Genomic DNA, 14,726 nt, shown 5'->3' with positions numbered 1-14,726 from the left:
GCTTAAACGTTATTAAATTTATTTCAGGTGCAGTATTTATTTATTTATTGTACTTTGAATCGCCTTCGCTGAAATTACAACTTGAGACAGCATAAATTCTAATTCCTCTGTGCACTTGAGCTCTCCTTAAAATAAAGTGCGCTTACAGAAAGTGTTTGATTTGTTTAATTAAAACAGAATTTCTACGTGCAGTATTTAAATCTTCTTAGCTGTACTATATATTAACCTATCAAAAAGAAGCTTACATAACAAAGCTTTAATCTGAGTTTGTTGTTGAAATTGAGGAGCTTACGATTACTGGAATATTTTGATTACATGACCTGCACCTGTGCAACGGCGGCTCGTTTGCTGCCATTTGCTTGCAATCTTTCAATAATTCATGATGCAATCAATAACGCAAGCTAACAACACGTTCCCCTAACAGCATTTGCCGGCGAGCGGGGGAGGGATTTGGGGTAAGGGTTGAGTTAGGAGCTGGAATAGTTACCATTCTTAACCGTATGCTGACTGGCATTTCGTTTACATTAAGGTACGATTCGTTTCACCTGCATATTTTGCCAATAAATTGCCGACTGGCAGCAACTTTTCTGATCGTGTCCTGCTGCAGCTTGCTTTATCCTAACTGCCATCGATGTGTGCCTGGGCCGCAGCGCTATCAAAATGTCAGAGCTCAATGTGCAATTTAAATGCAACACAGTGCAATTGGCTCTGCCTCCATGCTGTAGGTGCAACGATTCAAAGCAAAAAAAATTGCAAACAATTTATATTTAAATGCGCTGCAATTTGCCGCAGCTGCTTGAAGGCTGGTCGCTGGATATTGCTTGTGGCTATTTTTAATTGGCAAATAAAAATGTGCAGCGTACAAATGTGAATTGCCACAGCGAGTGGCAAATTGAAAACTTATTGTAAAAAATCAACGCAGTGCCAAAAAGTATGCTATGCAGAAAAGGCAAACAGACTGCCGCATACACACACACGCACACACACACACAAACACACACACACACACAAACACAAGCGCACAGGAAGCATCGATTATTCAAAACATCCGCAATTGCGAGCGCTTATCAACAATAGCGCCATCTAGTGGCAGCCAGGCGCAGTTTGTCAAAATCATTTCATGTTTCGGTTGCAATTTTTCTATTTTGCTATTGCCCCCTTTGCTGCACAGTGTGTTAAGGCTTGGTGTCTATTGTCACACACTCACACAAACACACACACACACACACACACATGCCCTCTTCATTCATATGCATGACGATGTGTCCATTTTTGTGGCTTGTCATTAATGCATAAAAAATGCTAATGGGCCAACGTTTATGACGTTGCTTTTGGTCAAAACGAAACAAAAAAGGTGCAAGCTGTTGTTGTCTCTTGTTGCTGTGGTTTTTTATTTATTTATACCCTGAACCCATTAAAAATGGGTATAAGGGTATATTGTATTTGTGCGAAAGCCAAATGTATGTAACAGGCAGAAGGAAGCATCTCCGACCCCATAAAGTATATATATTCTTGATCAGCATCAATAGCCGAGTCGATCTAGCCATGTCCGTCTGTCCGTCAGTCCGTCCGTCCGTCCGTATGTATGAACGCAAGGATCTCCGAACCTATAAGAGCTAGAGACTTGAAATTGTAGATGTAGATGCTCCTAGTTCCCGCGCAGATCGAGTTTGTTTCCGATAACCGAGAACTTACTCCGTTTTCAAGCAATCGATAAAAATCGATATCGACATCCAGTTTGTTTTAGCAATTTTGGTAAATAATAAGAGCTAGAGCCACCAAACATGATATGTTGCTTCTAGAATATTATAGATATTTCAAGTATCTTTCATTTCATACCTATCGCCCGCTCTCCGCTACCACCCCAGTTAAGAAAAACTAAAGTTATATGCAACTGCGCAATTGAAGCTTTAAGAATTTCTGTATACATGTACACACAGACATTCATGCGCGTCTGCTTCGCAATCTAATTGCATGGTAATTACATTTTTTTTTTTAATGTTATTTTAGTTCCTTTTTTTATCATAAATAAATAATTGTTGGTGTGGCTGCCGAGTAGAGGCATAGCAAGTGGTGCGGTCTGTCGCGAGTTCGATCGCTGGCAAGGGAACTTTTTTTTATTAATTTATTTGGTGTTGGGATAAGAGGGTTCAGGGTATCCCCTAGTCGGGAGCTCCCGACTAGAACCTCTTACTTGTTTGCAGTTATTGTTGTTGTTGCTACTGGGGCAAATGTGTTGTCGTTATGCCTTTTAAATGAAGTTGTGCGCCATTTGCCATTTGAAGTTTGGTTTTTTTATTATTATTTTGGATTCTTTTGATCGTTTGCACTGATGTCCACAGCACACACACATATACACATACACACACACACTCAGCCCCAAATTGACTTGAGGGGATTATCAGCAATGGCAGATTAGTAGGAAGCATCTTACTCCTGACTCTTGTAATGCTAAAGGATTTTTAAGGCGTAATTCCATGCGAATAGGCACTTTGACGCTGCTCGTCGGGTATATAACTATATCTGGAATAATGCCAGGACATGTCGGACTATTAAGCAAATGTCCTTAATAGCCGGACAACTGGTACGAAACGATATGATGGCATACAAGTGAGCAGAGAGAGGGAGCGGGAGAGAGAGGCAGAGAGGGAGAGAAAGGGCAAGTGGCAACTGGAATAAGAGGTGGGCAGAGCAAGGGAAAGGAGAAAAAAAGAGTATCAGAGATAATATATAAGAAATTTTTCAACATTTTTAACATATACTACCTATGTAAGATCTACAAAAATAATAGTTAAGGTCTAGTTTAAAACTAATTAATATTAATTAAAATAAAATATTCATTGCTAGAGATTTATTAATAATTTTATATATATATTTACTAGTATTTATTCGACAAGAAACTTGTTTTCAAATGATATATTCGGTAATTTATAACCCAAATTCACTAAACTTTCATTTTCGACATAATTCGACCAAAATTTCTTCACCGACATTTCTGTGAAAGAAAAAGATTATAATTGTAAGTCGAAATTCCGAATTAATGAGTTATTAGATAACCAAGTCAAATAACTCGGAGTATCTTAACTGCAACACGTCGTTACGTTTAATAGGGCTCTAAAAAGCCACCATGTTAACCATTTCATTAGGAAGGTTGCCTTTTTTGTTGCGCTTTTAATTTTATGCGACACCATTTTAATGTCATCTTAACGTGAGCCGAAACCGAATTCCCAAATGGGATGCCAAATAAAAAGGTTGCTCTTAAATGGGTGATATTCAATTTACCTTTTATGCGAAGGCTGTTAAAGTCTGCGATACGTTTAGGTGTTGCCGTTCGAGCAGCTGATCCAAGTCAGCAGCTGTAGCTTTAGCTTTATCTCATACTGTATCTGCAGCGCCGTCTTTACTTGTGTGTGCACCACTGTAACTCCGCCTCAGAAATCCGACAAGCGGCACCACGACAATGAAAAAAAAGATCACCATAAACCAACAAAAACAGCAAAAGGCAAACAAAGCTTCTGCTGCATGTGCATGCGTGTGTTTATTGTTCATAGGTGTGTACGTCTCTCTCTGTGTGTGTGTGTGTGTGTGTTTGTCTGTGCGTCAGCATCAGCGGCGCGTAACGCGAACATTTTTCAAAGCAACGCAGCAATAACCAACAATAACCTAGGGCCCAGATACAGATACAGGACACGGGAGATAACTCTTGTGGCATCCAATTTGACAAGAGTTGACAACGTGGCGTGTTTTTGATACGTGACACGACTAAAATATCGAATAGTTCACGTTTATATTTTTGAGTCTAGCAGAAACAGGAGGAAAAAAGAACACAGATTTCCTTTAGTTAGCACGAAGTACTTAGATTTTATATGGCACACATCACGACTTATAAACGACCTAATATTGCTGCGCCCTAGAACATGAAAACTGGACAATACGACTTAGAGCAAAATTATCATAACTAAACACGATTTACATATGAATCAACACGAATTAAAAGTGGCCTCACACGAGTTTAAGCAACTTAGCACGAATTAACATGACTGCAGCACGACTTAGACTTGACCTTAGATAACTAAAAAAGACTTAGAGATGAGTAAATATGATTGGAAGCTGACCTAACACGAACAGTTTAGACACGACGTGACACGACCTAAACTAAACTCAAACACGACTGACAGTTTAGACACGACTTAAAAAAAAACGACTGAACTTAGGCACGACCTGACACGATCACATTGCGTAGAATCGTGCGCGTCGTGTCGTTGGGTATCGGTGCCCATCCGTCTTGCACCCATCTCTAATTGCAGACACGGCTCTACTTTGGTCTAAGCCACGCCCGATTTTCGCTAGCGCACAAAGCGAGTGCAGCATTTGAGTTCATTTTCATGAAGTTTAGATTTTTTTTGTTTTGTGCCGCTGCGTTGAGCACGAGGTCATGGGGCTGAAGGGAGTAAAGGGGAGGGCGTGAGTCAAACAGACTGGGTTAGCAGGGGCAGTGGTAGGAGCATGGGCAGGGGCAGGGGCTGATGGGCGGATGGGCGGTAGCCACAGCCAAAATGGCAATTTATCATTTTGTACTTAAGTGCGCGGCAGGTAAAGAAATGAAACGAAACGAAATGAAACCAAATGAAATGAAATAAAATGAAGGGCGGCATGTGCGCCACGTATTTTTAGATACTAACAAGTGATAAAAGGCCAGCAAGCAGCTGGCAGCACACTCGCACACACTCGCAGACACACAAACTGAGGCACAGCTCTGACACCTACTGCAAAGGCAGAGGGGAACACTGGAATGGGTTAGGGCACACAGTTAATGGCCAGGCCACAAGCCAAGTGTGTGGAACGTAGCCGAAATACTGAGGCACGAGGCACGACCGGAGCTGCTGACGTGGCATTCCACGCTGCGTATCCATCAATGTCTGCCCCATGTCGTCCTGGGTGGACGGCTGCTCTCCTGTCTGCTGCTGACGTGCCTGTATTAAGTGAGCCCCAAAGAACACGGCTCCAAAATATGTGCAAAAGGAGAACAAGAAAATTTGCTCTTTTTTGGCTATGCCGAACATATAAATATACTTCAGAACAGACAGTAAGTTGGTCTCTTACAACAATTCAGATCCGTTGTGCATATCTTGATTTTTAAGTTTAATAAGTATGTCATAGAAAAACCAATTTTTTGGCTGATAATTTCTACGAATTTCTGGCATATGCACTACAGGTAACATAATTACGTATCAATGGAAATTTTCAGAAAAGTCAAGTCTGCAAGTCCAAGGTATCGGTGGTTTTGTCTAAGGTTCAGTTTGTCAATCTGTTTTTTCACATCCGTAAACCCAGTTTTTTATTGCAACCACCCTTAAGTCTTGGCAAGAAACCTGCTAAGGAGGCGAAGAAGGAGGCTTAAAAAGAGTTATCCTATAGACCTGGCCAAACGCCGACTATAATGAAGCAAATTAACATGTACATATATATACACATTGTAAATATTTAACTTAAGCTTTCATTAACCAAATCTCACGCTGATAAAAGTTGCTAAAAGTAAAAAGTAACAGAGAATTAGCAAAAATAAAAGTAACAGACAGACAGACGGATAGACGTACATGGCAATATCGACTGAATCATACATATGTATATACTTATAGGCTATGGCTTACATACCTTATGCATAATGTATACTACCTTCTGCCACGGCAAGGGTATAAAAAGCGAAAAAATTGAAAGCCTTTTATAGGCGCCTGGCTGGGGCTGAGCCCCAACAGAAGCTGCTAAATTTTTTCGACAATTCAATTGATGGCTGGCTTCGTTACCAGGCGCACCAGCTCCCCGCTGCCCCGCCGCCGCCCCACACGCCAGCAACAAAACTGTGGCACGACCTCGGGGCGTTTGCTTTTAAATGCGCCGCGCCACTTAGCGCCTGTTTCCTGCCCTGCCCTGTCCTGGGCCCGCACCGACCCAGTCAAAGAGCGCGTGCATCGCTTGGTTTATTAGCTGATCCCACCGGCTTCACAAGGCACTTTTGACGCCGCCCCGCCCTTAAAACCGGAAGTCTTAGACGGTAATTTACTTTTCAGTGCCCCAACTGGCAAATTATGCAAGACTGCGCCCTCAGCCGCTCACGTCTCGCCCACGAAGCGTCTTTGTTGAGTTACGTCGCCAGCTTACTTTACTTTTTGTTATAGCTCTGATGAGGAAGCACTAAAATTCTTCAAAAATTTCGCAGCACTGATTTTTGTTTATTGTGAACTGAAACACAGCTGACTGGCTGACTCGAGTGATTACATAAAAGAATTAAATTGCTTTTGGGCTAGTTCTGGAACTCATTTTGGGATGATTGTAAAATGCTATGTAAATAGTTTTCCATTGTAATGAAACCAGCTACATGCTTTATATCAGCCTGCTATGATTACATTTATCTGGTACTCAAGCCCTCAAATAAATTGTTACTTCTTTCCCTTTCAGTTTTGTACTAAGACTCAATTTGTTTGCTTACAAAATGTCTTCTGAACCGGTTCAACGACAAGAAATATAGACCAATGCTTTTTATTCTGAACCCGTTAAAAATGGTAAAAATGGCTTAGATCAAGACTACAAAAGCTCTATTTCTCGCATAGACCAAGTTTAAAACCAATATTCAATAGCCTTACCGTAAGACCGATAAATATGAATATCGAAATCTATCTATATTTCACTTTATCTAGTTTCCCTCTGTATTTTTAATAATGAATTTTTAGAGGTGTAGTCTTCGAATTTGGTATTCACACAGTTATCTATGCCATATTTAAGACCTGAAACAAGAATTCCCAAAGAGTGGGGCTAAGTGAAGAAGCTCAGCCGCTAGATAAAGTTCTAAGCTTGCGGCTTGTGTGGTTGTGTATATGTGTGTGTAGTTTTGTGTGTATGCAGACACTGAGTTGAACAGATTTCAAAGGTGTTTTGCTTTCTAGAATAGAATGTAATTAAGATCTTCAGCTGATTGTGAATTAAATTCTAATATATATCTTATCTCTATATATAAAACTGTTTGTCCTGACTGACTGATTGGTGATCAACGCACAGCCCAAACCGTAAGAGCTAGGAAGCTGAAGCTTTTTACTGTAGTTACATTTTATGATGAAGGTGCTCGTTGAGACGGGGTTTCGGGAAATTCCACACGCAAATACGGAAAAATCGCGCAAAACGTTTGTATGAAACTTTTTTGTTTACTATCCGATCCGCCTCAAACTCAATTTAAAGGTTCTTTGAGGGGTGTTTCACACTTTTCCAAACAATGTTTCCTCCTTGGTGGAAATGGGGGTCAAAGATTTGGTGGATAACGTTTCGCTCTCAAATTCATTTTCAAGGATCCATATGAAAAATCATTTGAAACGTGTTTCACAATTTTCGCAAAATCTAAACACCTTCGGGAGAAATCCGATTCAATGATTTTTTGGGCGAAGTTTTAAGCGGTGTCCGATTTCCTTCAAACTTATTTTTAAAGCTCTACATAAGAACTTAAAGATTACGTGTTTCAGCAATTTGGGAAATTCCAGCCGCAACAGTGGTCAATTGTCGCAAAACGTTTGTATGAAAGTTGTTTAATTACCGTCCGATCGGTTTCAAAATCATTTTCAAAGCTTTTTAAGAAAATTTATTTTATACGTGTCACGGGCAAGGCCGGGCTATACCCGCTAGTAAATATATATATAAAAATAGCAAATAAATAAATAAAGCTATCTGTCAACTATTTTAAGTCGAATTTACTTTATGCAACCTTTAAGAATGTAATTGAAACATTTTGTAACTCGCTGCGTATCGCTGCACGCTCCGGAATTTATCATAATTTATTTTTGTGAAGCACATCTTATATCTCTCCTTCAAATTCAAATTCATAATGCAAACGCCCACCTCCCTCATGATATTCGATTGCTATAAAGTTGAGCTTAAAGTGTCTGCCAGGGTTTCATGTTCCGCTAAAGTTTGAGTTTTAGTCACAGTCAAACAGTCAGGATTAAGTTCTTTTTGTGCGGTGTCAACTGGGGTCTCACCTATCGACTGTCTCACCTGAAGCACACAATTTCGACACGTGCGGGCTTCATTATTTGCCAAAATTGTCAAAGTTTTTTGCCATTGGATGCGGGTGCGAGGAGCTGGGGTTAACTGCTTTCGCTTTTATGATGCTTTTTATTTAGTCAATGGCTTTGACGTCGGCAACTTTAATCGAAAGCAATTGCAGGCCGCAAACACAAGCCACCCCCAAAACCCAACCGGCAAAAAACAAATTCCTTAGCTTAGCTTAAATATCAAGGCAAGGTACATTGTTGCGGGCTAGGTAAGGTGTGCGCTTGCGTTTTGCTTAATGCCGCGTAAATTGTTTCGCAGCAAAAGTTTTGCGCATTTCGCGTTATCCTCCATTTACATATTAACCCAAATGTGGGTGGGCCACATACCGCACCATCCCGCCCGGCCCAGGGACTAGGGGCTGTTTTCCAAAAATAGTTTTCAATTAGTGTTGTGGCGCCTGGATACTCAATCCACAATTGCTTCCACCACCACCCCCTTGGGGAGTTTTACTTAAGTTTATTTGGGCAAAACTTTTGTTGAGCTCAGCGTAAATTATGCGCATTTTTATTGTCGAGAGAGAGAGAAAGATAGAGAGAGAGAGCAGGCAGCATAAAGAGCACACACATAAGCCATATTCTGCCGTTCTTCAAATTGTTTGTTATTTGTTTATCTGCGACCAAGTTTCTAGTGTATTAAAGGACAATAACTAATTCAAAAGGCATAATAAAAAAAAACTCTTAACTCTGGTAATCATTTATGTTTTTAATGTGGCTGCTGCCCTTTGTGATTTTAACTGCTGATTCATGCAACTTAGAAAAGGCTATGTGGCGAGGAGCGCGGTCATAGGTCAGAGATTGGTTTCTATGCCCAGGCATAAATCATAACCAGAACCCCGCAGCATGACACATTTGTTGTGTCATATTTTTATTTTATTAGACCTTTTCCACCTATGTGTGTGCTTGTGTATGTGAGTGTGTGTGTGCCTGCTGCTGTTGCAGTTGCTCTGCTACACATATTGTGCATAAATCTTTAATATTAAGTAAACATACATATAAAATTTAAATTTATCGCTCGCTGCGCATTATTTCTTATATGTATGTCGGCACAACATGAACAATGTTCGGCTTTGAGCCTGTGTCTGGATTGCGACGACTTTTAGTTAAATGGAAATCTATAGCTTTGTGGCTTATATAATTTTATTCTGGTCGCAGCTGCCGTTACGACTTGCTAAGGGCAGCAAGAAAAAAAAAAAAAAACAGGAAAAATGAAGGATTAGGCTGTTCCTAGCTTAGCTTTAGTTGGGAGCTAAAGGAGCAGCACGTTGTGACATGATGTGCCTTATTTAAATAAATATTATTTTTTCCATTTCTGAAATTTTTATTGGCTAAGCATGCCAATGTTGCTTAAAAATATGGTTCAATTTAGATTTTGTGAAATATTTTAGGAAAATATGTCCGCATCAACCAAGCCCTAACAGCTGGGAAGTAGTAATTTTTACTAGAGCCGAAAAGGTTTTGGTTGAATGTGAGGCCTAGTATTGGAAAAGGCGCTCTCCAAGGTGGGCAGTGATTACAATAAAAAAATGCAGACATGCAAATGTGCTTTATTAAAATAACAAAGCGAAGCCAATCAGGATTACAAATCCTATGTCGCTTAATTGTCTGGGCGATGGATTAACAAGCCAGGTGTCCTGGGTTTGAGCCGCACGCCGAACATGTTGGAAGACCTTTATTTCCTTTTTTGTATTACATAGTTTTTTAATCATACAATTTTATTATATTATTTTCAACACGAATTGCATCTTCATATTTCCAATGAGAATCTTGTTAGTTGTCATTGAGAGCCATGCTCGATTTCATAATGAGCGAACTTTTGAGGATAGGCGAAGTTTAAAGGAGAGCCGCAATTAACTTTATAGATATATCATCATCTAAGAGCTCACTTTATCGATAAGACTACTAAATCTATGCCCAAGTCTTGATTTTGAATTAGATGTTTTATTCTAATGATCGCAATTTTTTTGTTGTTTCTTTTTTTATTAACATTAACATGCCACATAAATAATAATAAACCTATCTAATAACAATACTTATATTTACATTCGGTATCGAACTCCGGATATTAAGTTGCCTGAATGACTGAGCCAGCTGTATCGATTATTGCGCTATTTCTTTTGTCGCCCTCTGAGAAACTATTTTAAAGCTAAAGAACCATAATTATAGCTCGCTCTATCAAAATCAATGAATTGCTAGTTGCTTAACTCAAGATGGTGTCTTCTGCTGCTGAAGTAGGTCAAGGCAAAATTATATTTCGTTAGGTGAGTTCGCAGTTGATTATCACCAAAGTTGCTGGCGAAATTCGCATTGTCACCTCTTATAGACGTACTCAGAAATTGTGGGTAATATGAAGAAATAGCTGACAAAAGCCCTGTCCACATGCCAACAATTGGCCTTGTTAGTCTGCGTCAGCACAAGAACTTGATTTTAACTCGAAGAGTGGGCGGGTTGGTGGAAGGGGGTGGATGGGAGGAGGGGGGTGGTGGTTAGCCCACTCTGAAAGTCTCCCTTCAAGTAGAATATGCAACCTATGCCAATAATATTAAAAAAAACACAGAAACGAGGCTAAAAACTTGATGTGTGGCAACTGTACTTCTCACGCGTTTTAAGCCACCTCTAAATGCATCGCGTTTCGCACAGCTCGTTCACATGGCAGTCGATGCGCCCGCATTTAGTTTTTTTTTTTTTTTGAATGGTTACGAGTTTGGCATTTTGTTGTGCCAACGGCCGCAAAGGCGTTTTCCACATTTCACATTTTCACAACAAAAGCAACAACAACAATAGCCACAAAAGGCTTACACAATGCGCAGTTTTGATTGGGAAAAATGCCGTCAGGTAATCGCTGCGGGCGCAGCCACAATAGCCGCTCTCGCTTGGCTGGTTCGATGGTCAATGGGTGGGGCGTGATATCAAATAAATAAAATAAACCACAAGATGACGTCGTCATGACGATGGTGCAAGTGGTGCGGGCGGTGCTTTGTTTATTCGATAAATCTATGGCAAGGCGACCATCGAAATGGGACAGAGCCAGCGGCTCAGTAACTGGCGGGCGTTCAAGCTGAGTGGGTAAGACGGCAGCCCCAACCCAAAGCTTGTCTCAACGAAAGGGCAGTGGGCGGGGCCACACTATCGTGTGTGTGTGTGTGTGTGTTTCCTACTGTTATTATTGATGGCTTCACCTTAACTTGCAGTTGGCTTCGGCTCGAGGCTTCATTAAGTCGCAAACTCAGAGAACTTGCACACAGCGCTCACGTTGTTTGCTGCTTGGACACGTTGGCAACGTTGTCACAGCGATGGATTCACCAACACCGCCAATTGTCATTGACGATTCGAACGGTTCAGCAATGGACGCTTGCTTCACGGCATTCGACAAGGATGGGTGCGTATGAAATAAACAGACGACAGAGTCCAAAATAAAATGAAAAAAAATTACACGCATATAATATGACACCCAGTGAAAAAGATCGTCAATAAACAAATTTTAAAAATATAGACTGAACTCCTAATATTAAAAAAAAATATATATAACAAAAACGTATGCATATATAAACTGTGCGGTTAAAAACAAAAACTTTTAATAAATATTCTCCAAGATAACTAAATTTTTTAAAATTATAAGCATGAATAAAAAGTTAAAATAAATTAAACTGTCAGAGCATTTTATGTTTTTATATAATAATAGCAAAAACTAAAATAAAACACTTTAATAAATATTCAAAAAATGTATAAAATATGTATATAATAATAAATATATAAAATATATATAATTGACCTAAAATTAAACCCCGAGCCAGCTAAATAAATATTTAAATAATTATATAAATCAAATATATATGAATAAATTTATGTCAATAAAAATATTACCAAACAAAAGTTGATAAAGCCATATTAAATATTTATTTACTTATTTTGTATATAATTTGCTGTATATAATTTATATACATATAAATAAAATCGAATTCTTAATAATAAGTGAAAATTATTTATAAACATTATAATAACAATATACTCTACACAAACATAAATAAAATTATTAATGCACTTAAATGCCTCAAAATAAACTAGATCAATTAAATATTGTCGCGGACAGCAGTGAAGTATGAATAAATAATATGAAAAATGCTTCATAACATTTTACTTATCCATTATTCTCTTTGTATACCCTGTAACCATATACACATACATATATATGAGGTATAGCACGCTAGAGCTTATGCATGTAACATGAAGAGTTTTCATAATTTTTTTTTTTTTCCTACTCGATAGTTGAATAAGATAAAAAATTACTAAGCGATCACAAAACAAAAATAAGAGTTAGAGCCTTAAAATTTGATATCAGCTCTTTAAATTTGGCAATTTATAACGATTGGATTTTTTGCACATAATTGAATACTAAGTATTTGCAAAAATAAAACAGAAATATTTTTGGATACTTTAGAGCCTTGTACAGGACATTTACTAGTTGACAACTTTTAATTTAAATTTGTTTAATTTGTTACTTATAGCATTAATTTAATTACTTCATAGTAAATTGAAATTGAAATATTTCCGTTTAATTCGTACCATTTTACTTGCATCCCGTGACAAAGCAAATCAATTATATAAAAAAAGGTAATATTTAAACAAATTGTAAAAGTGTGAAAGTTGCCATAATAAATAAATAAATCGTGAAAATAAATAAACAAAATTAAGTGAATTAGCAGCATCAATGGGCAGCATAACAAATTTTGCGGGCATTATTTATTTAACACAAAAAAAATAAAAATGTGACATTAAAACGCTGCGTTTATTTTTGCCAAATCTCAGTTAATTTATGAAAGCCACATTCAGAAGAAGTTACGCAAAGAGAAGGAAAAAGTGGAAAATGTTGCATAAATTAATTCTAATTGACATTTTCAACAGTTTTATGTGGTCGTCGCTATAAGCGTAAATCAATAAACATAATCGTATTAATTTTACCTTAATTAAACGAAAACGAATTGAAAGCAGCTTCTGTGAGGGGTTGCAGCCGCACCCAAAAAGTATGCTATAAATAAATGAAATGCGAATGGCACTTAAAGCACAGCTACCACCAACTGACAGCAGCCAACCAACGAACCATCTACAACATGACAAACAACCCCAAAGGGCAACTGTAACAAACCCCAACCCGATCTGTACCTATCCCTACTCAATTTACCTGCTCCAATGCCGCACTCATCCGATTTTGATATTGGAAACTAACTTTATTTCTGTCTGCCTGCCTCTCATTTATTTTCATGCCCGATTCAACTGCTGCTCCAACTCTCGACAGCGATGACCGTCTGAATCTGGCTGAGTTTACGCTAATCTGCCGTGCACTGTTCCGCAATGACAAGGGGCACATCTATGATGTGCCACACGAACGCCTCGAGCAAATTTTCGCTGTCTTTGATACGAACGGCGATGGCTTCATCGATAGAGAGGAATTTAAATTTTGCTGGAATCAATGGATAAAAACGGTAAGCAAGCTAAGTGTGTGTGTTAGAGGTTTGTCTGGTTTAAGCCCATCATTCACTATTATCAGGCGATGTGTCTGTGTGTATGAGTGTGCGTGTGGTTGTGGCAAGCTTCTCGTCACTCAGTGATTTATATCCGGGGACTCATAAAATCAAAAAATGTGATAATAAAATATTTGTCAACGTTTTGCCAACGCGGAAGCTGCGTCATAAAAACCCCAACATACATGCACACGCACACAGACGCACAAACACGCACACTCACGCACACACGCACAGCCGAAATTTGCATCCATTCACAGCGTTTGCAATCAAAGTGGCCGAGTCCCGGATTGTGTGTGTAATTCAATCCTGATCAGTCCTTGTTGGACGGTAAAATGTCGCTTACAGCAAATGTCACACGTCAGGCCGGGTGCTGCGCCTTTCTGCATTTGGTGGGAGTAAGGGTGTGAAGGGAGCTATATGGCTTTCATCAGCGTTACCTCCCCCACCCGCCCCCCACTCACACACACACCCATGCTACCCTCAAACTCCTATATCATATCCCTTGCTATGGTCATCGTCATCATCATCGCACTGACCCTGTCACGAAACAGCAGCGGCGCGTATGCAAATGTGATAATCTGATGCTGGGACTGTCACACACACACACCCACGCACACACTCACTATATCTATACTATGTACACTCTGTGTTGCTCCGCACGTAACGTGATAAAAACGCGTGACAAATAAAAATGGGAAGCGGAGCTGCATTCATTTGGTTAGCTCCTGGCTCGGCCCTTCGCCAGCCATCGAGTCGCAGTGCTCGCATATTAAAATATCACAAAAACAAAAATAAGACGAAAAAAAGATTTGGAATAATTTTACTGTAGTCTACGGCTTGGCGACATCATCTACTGCCTGTTTTCTTGAATATGTCTGTTTTGCATTTTCTTTATTTTGTATTATTTCTGTTTTTTTTTTTTTTTTTTGCTTTTTCTATGCCATTTTGTTGGCCACAGTCACTGTCATAAAACTGCGTATGTGATGTTGAAAATTTGTTGTCTTTAAAGCTACTTAAAATTTTTCGACGGCTTTGCTATTGACAACACACACAATTTAATCAAAATAAGTAAGTAAAAAATCAAAGGGTCACTTCTGGTGCATATACAGTT

At 39.0% G+C, this 14,726-nt stretch overlaps 1 protein-coding gene across 1 annotated transcript in view; it reads left to right on the top strand.

Annotated features, from left to right (window-relative positions):
* LOC115763732 (nicotinamidase) overlaps positions 1-14,726 on the top strand; it is a 38,247-nt gene that overhangs the window by 8,993 nt on the left and 14,528 nt on the right. The window contains exons 2-3 of the mRNA XM_030706429.1: positions 11,285-11,472; positions 13,387-13,573. Coding sequence (XP_030562289.1) covers positions 11,285-11,472; positions 13,387-13,573 — 375 coding nt within the window. The remainder of the gene's footprint in view (positions 1-11,284; positions 11,473-13,386; positions 13,574-14,726) is intronic.

Source organism: Drosophila novamexicana, unplaced genomic scaffold (assembly GCF_003285875.2).
Source record: "Drosophila novamexicana strain 15010-1031.04,08,12 unplaced genomic scaffold, DnovRS2.1 tig00000770-arrow-pilon, whole genome shotgun sequence".
Taxonomy (NCBI): domain Eukaryota; kingdom Metazoa; phylum Arthropoda; class Insecta; order Diptera; family Drosophilidae; genus Drosophila; species Drosophila novamexicana.
The sequence above is the reverse complement of the archived record's forward strand: the minus strand, read 5'-3'. Positions and strand labels throughout refer to the sequence as shown.